Genomic DNA, 5574 nt, shown 5'->3' with positions numbered 1-5574 from the left:
AAAATTTTAAATACTTATTTATGATAAAAAAATTCAACATAAATTGATTTATAAATTTGCTTGCAGTGTATTTTTCACTGTACAAAACTATTGCCTGCCAATCAACATTTTAATAAAGATTAAGTCAAATAATAATTTAAAAAAAAGCGAAAGACATTAAAAAAAAGAAGTGAATTTATTCATTCAATATATTTCAGAATCTGATATTGATTATTTTTTTGGGGGTTTGTTTACCAAGAAGAGAATAAAAAATAAAAGATCTGGCATCATCAAGATAGATACGGCAAATTGAATATTTGTAAATTCTCAACCAAATCTATAAATATCTTGCAAGATCCGACAAAACGAATTCTAAGAAACTCCAAAAGATAAAATAAAATAAAGTTTTGATCTTGCCATTTACATAAAAGCTTCGGTTGGATTGGCTTCCTCCAGCTCAACTCACCATCCGCCATTAAGCTTTGACCGGTCATTTGTCTGAAGACTAAGCTTCAGAAAGCATCCAATGTCCAAATCGACGCAGAATCAGGCCTGGCGAGATTTTTATGGCAAAGAGAATTCAGCAAGCATTCAATGCATGATTGGCATGCCAAGACTGTTTTGTTTGATTGATTATTCATCTGCCTGCCGCAGCCAGCGAGTAAGAAGTCATAGTTTCCCATCTCAACCACCGTCATGATCAACACCTTAATCCTTGGTCCTCACTGCTGCTTTACGCCATCTCTCTTCTCTTTTTATTATATATATATATATCTATTGTGGCAGAGAAAGTTGGAGAGAGAGAGAAAGAGAGAGAGATCGTTCACGATGCTTTGTTAGGAGTGCGGAACCACAGCCCCGAAAGCGACGCTTAAACTGGTCCGGAGGCGGCGGCGCAGCGGCGGAAGCCTTGTTCTTGCCTTTTGGAATGGAAGGTCAGCTCGAAGTGATAAAGCAAGCGGGGGCGGCAAAGAGGTAGCAAGGGCGGCTGCAGTTGTATTTGTATAAAGAATAATACAGCACCACCAGCGAAGAGAGAGTGAGTGCGTGCCTGCCAAAAGAAAGTGAATGGGGAGAAAGAAGAGCCAATAGAAAGAAGCAAAAGACGCAGCTAAATTAATACTCTAACGTATCGCCATTGCTCGACGCGCCGTTTTCTCCTCGTCTCAGCCCCCACACTCTCTCCGCGAGAGAGAGAGAGAGAGAGCGCGCGCGCGAGAGAGAGAGAGGAGAGAGGGTGTTTCTGCTCGTATAAGAGAGATGAAGTATATGAAGCTGGGATCGAAGCCGGACGCCTTCCAATCGGACGGCCGTAACATCAGGTTTACCCTTTCCCTTGTTTCTTGATTTCTCATCCTCTCAAAATCCTCTCTTGCGATGCATCCTGTGATTTCTTCTTTCGCTTTGTCTTTGCGTGAGTGGAAGTTTTTTGGGTGCAAATTGTTTGGTCTTCTTGTTGGTGATGATAAAAACTGGTGCTTGCTAAAATCGAAGAAGGTGAACAAGAGGATTTCTTGGATTAGGAGTATGATGAGTAGATACTCCTTTCTTTGACTTCGATTCCAGGGTGGAGGATATGCTTTTGAATGATTGAAATAGAGGCATTGCATTATTGCAACATCGTCCCACTCTTCGATGCAAGGTGCCGAAGACTCCCATGCTTACAGTTTGTCATTTCCCTATCTGAATGAGACTTCCTTCCTGTAATAGTTGGACCACTGCACGCCTGTTTAGGTTGCTGGTCTGGTGTTTTCAGGCCTTCCTTTCAGCTTAGCAAGGACTATCTCCATTAGAAATTAGATGACCTTTACTTTTCCTCTTTGGTACGTTTCAAACAGTAGTTATTTCATCAATTGGCCGGTAGTCTGACACTAGTAAAGAAAGGGGAGCCTTGACGTAAGAGTAAAGAAAGGGCAGCTTGGTGCATGAAGCTCGCTCCCGGGGTTTTGGAGAAGAGTCTATTGTATGCGGTCTTCTCGGCTTTGCAAGAGTAGATTCGAACTCATGAACTCTAGGTCACACGGCAACAACTTTACCATTGCGCCAATGTGAGTTTAACAACAGTGATAACAAAAAATGGAGGAAGCAAAGAGGGAGACAGTTATTTAATCAACTGAGCTGAAGTCAATGGTTGCTTGTGCTTGTACTTCCAAAAGTTGGTTGCCATAAGCTTGAAGAGTTACTGATTACCTACTTGTATTTTTTTATGTATTTCGAATATAAGATTGTTTAAGGTTAGCTATTGATGATCAACCCATGCAGATTTTTCGTGTCTGAGCTACCAGCAGATGTCTTTGTGCATGTGGATGAAGTGAGATTCCATTTACACAAGGTAGAGCTCTATCCTTGAATCCACAAATTACACTGAAATAAGGATGTCCAACTGCTTGTTTAAACATACATAAGAATTTTCTTTAGGATATGCATTTACCGGCCTAAAAAGCTATTTGCAATCATACTCTATTTGGGTTGTTTTCTTCAAGATAACATTCTTCTAGATATTGAGTTTAGATTGCATGTTAATGTTAGAAGTGGTTCTGGTGCAGTTGCAGTAACTTCACTGTGATATCTTTTTGGATCTCAATCTGGCTGTTAAATTATCCTGTTCATTTGTTCTTATGATTGCATATTTCAAATTTCTCAATGCAGTTTCCTCTATTATCGAAGAGTAGACGACTACTAGGGTTAGTGACTCAGGCCTGTGACGACAACAAAGATGAAATATTCTTGCATGATTTTCCAGGAGGATCAAAAGCCTTTGAAGTATGTGCTAAATTTTGCTATGGCATGGTTGTGACTCTCAGTGCCCACAATGTTGCTGCTGCTAGATGTGCAGCCGAGTACCTTGAGATGACTGAGGATGTTGATAAAGGAAACCTGATATACAAGATTGAGGTTTTCCTCAACACGAGCATCTTACAGAGTTGGAAAGATTCTATTATTGCTCTACAGACCACAAAGCTTTTATTACCATGGTCTGAGGAACTGAACTTGGTTGAAAGATGTATCAAATGCATTGCTTCTAAGACATCTACAGACCCAAGTAATGTTAGTTGGTCTTATACCTGCAACCGGAAGTGGACTGCATCTGATAGCTTAGTTGAGATTGAACAAGGGACACATGAAATTCCACCTGATTGGTGGATTGAAGATATATGTGAGTTGGATGTTGAGCTTTACAAGCGAGTGATGATCGCTGTGAAATCCAAGGGGAGGATGTCGTCGAAGATTATAGGAGAGGCACTAAAGTTCTACACATTTCGATGGTTGCCAGATTCTTATGATGCCTTGGTTGCTGATGATTATATGAGAAAAAACAGGATTCTGGTGGAGACCATCATCTCTCTGCTGCCTTCAGATAAATGTGGGGGGTCATTGTGCAGGTTCCTTCTGAAATTATTGAAAGTTGTCATTTTGGTTGGAGGCAACGGTCCAATGAAGGAAGAATTGATTGATCGGATTAGCATGCAGCTGCACAAAGCTTCCGTAAAGGATCTACTTGTTCCAGCAAAGTCTGATGGTAATACGATATACGATGTGAATCTGGTACAATGCCTAGTGAGTAAATCTCTGATGCAAGTGAATACTGAAAATGACATAGGCTTTGATAAGAGTGACAATGCGTTTGTTGAAATTGCTTCCCGGAACAAAGTTTTACTGGCCTTAGGAAGGCTAGTTGATGGTTATCTTGCCGAAATAGCCCATGATCCAAATTTGTACATTTCTAGCTTCATTGATATCGCTAAGACAGTTCCCGAAGAAGCTAGACCTAGTCATGATGGTTTATACACGGCCATCGATATCTATTTGAAGGTGTGTTTTCTGTTAACTAGTAGATGTTTGGGGGCAAAAATTGAAAAATATACTTCAATTTCCTTTTTTATTTTAAGAATCAACTGTTCAAATATATATCGAGTGTGATTCAAGTTGAACTTGTGCATTGTGGGAGATTGCCAAGATTCAATACTTTTTATTGATGTTATGGAAATCACTTGAGAAATTTGTGATATTGCCTATTTTTCAGGATCATCCAGACTTGACGAAAGAGGAAAAGAAAATGATCTGTGCTTTGATGGACGTCAAGAAATTCTCATCCGAAGCCAGCATCCATGCAGCACAAAACGAGCAACTGCCTCTCCGCATGGTTGTCCAGGTGCTCTTCTTTGAACATTTGAAGATATCAGGGGGCATGCCAACCACAACTGATGACATTTCAATGTGTCAAGCAACCATGGATGGAGATTGCGAGGGGAGAATTGTGGATCACCATAACATTCTAAAGCATCAAATGGAGAACTTGAGCATAAAGGCGGATGAGTACCAAAACGGTGAAGGAAAAAAGATAGTTAAAACTAGATCCACAAGGATATTCGACAAGTTGTGGATAGATAAAGGGCAACGCGAGACTGGTAAAAAATCTGAAACATCTAGGAGCTCACAAAGTACGCCGACCTTTGTCAAACGTGGTGAAGAGAAAACTACTGGATCTTCAAGGAACACAAAACACTCTATATCGTAACAAAAGGGTTCTCATGCCGTGTTTCTTTTCTATACATTGTACAGAAACAAAGAAAAAAGTGGCAGTGTGCCTGGTACATGCATTTGCAAATTATTAGCTAGATATCACAGGTATGAAACAGCTGAAACAGTTTGTTTAGATACAATGATGGTAAGGCAGAAAATGAAGAAGAGAAGCAAACAGACACAAAAGGGTTAGTGTTGTGTGCTTTGCATCTTCATCGTCGTCATTTTTTGAGCTTTAGTTTAATGATGTGTGGCAAATTGTAATATTGTGTTTGGGATTGAAAAGTACTAACAAGATTGTGTAGTTCAAAGAACAATGAATACCCAACATTTGAGGAGATGAGGTGACACTGAATGTAGTAATTAAAGATGGTGACCACTTTGTATCGATTGTGTACTGTTAAACTCAGCTTGGTACTCCTAGCTGATTACTGTGGATTCTTTAGTTTGTCTTATAGGTTGGGAGATTAATGCCTCTGCTAACCTTAAACTTAATATGAATCTTCACAGAGTGGCTTGGAGATCCAAAAGTTGACACATTGTCTACCTGAAATCAAGCAAAGCTCACCCTTTTTTCTTTTGCCATGTATTTTCACTTCACACCAATGTTTCCATCACAATGCTGGTGGGATGAGTGTCAAGGATTGATGATTATCGGAGAACGATATGCACTACAGTTTAAAACTTCAAGTAAGCATCCTTCTTGCATTACAACCATGGTCTTACAACGCACATGTGGTCTTTGGTCATGTACTTCTCATGTTTCAATTTTAGTTGCATGAGGTTTTGCGGATGCTGTAAACTAGAGTGTGGTTGTGATGGTTGAGTGTGTACACTTTTGACAGAGAAAAAAAATAAAGGGAGGCAAGCCAATCGACGAAGGACTTAATGAGAACTCAAAGAGTAGGAGATAGGCCTACTAATAGAAAACTCATCATGCTAAATGAAGTGTATTATAGATTCTCAGTAGTTTCAACCCTTGACTATCAAGTCATCACCTCCATCAGCAAGCATTGGCACTTGAGTTGTAGCACCTAATAGTTGTAGCTTTGCCTTGGCTATACACTAATG

The 5574-nt window shown here is 39.8% G+C and overlaps 1 protein-coding gene across 2 annotated transcripts; it reads left to right on the top strand.

Moving 5' to 3' along the window:
• The first annotated feature begins 388 nt into the window (after positions 1–388).
• LOC121971607 (BTB/POZ domain-containing protein NPY1-like) lies at positions 389–4887 on the top strand. Of its 2 annotated transcripts, XM_042522942.1 has the most exons (4): positions 389–1301; positions 2242–2311; positions 2629–3792; positions 4004–4887. In XM_042522942.1, exons 1-4 carry the CDS (start codon positions 1240–1242, stop codon positions 4496–4498), a joined length of 1791 nt encoding a protein of 596 aa, XP_042378876.1. In that variant the 5' UTR covers positions 389–1239; the 3' UTR covers positions 4499–4887. The 2 variants fall into 2 exon arrangements, with proteins under 2 accessions (XP_042378876.1, XP_042378877.1); XM_042522943.1 differs by lacking the exon at positions 2242–2311 and having other exon boundaries at positions 391–1301.
• The last annotated feature ends 687 nt before the right edge of the window (positions 4888–5574 follow it).

This window comes from Zingiber officinale, chromosome 4A (genome assembly GCF_018446385.1).
Source record: "Zingiber officinale cultivar Zhangliang chromosome 4A, Zo_v1.1, whole genome shotgun sequence".
Lineage (NCBI taxonomy): Eukaryota > Viridiplantae > Streptophyta > Magnoliopsida > Zingiberales > Zingiberaceae > Zingiber > Zingiber officinale.
This window is presented reverse-complemented; position numbering and strand designations above follow the sequence as displayed.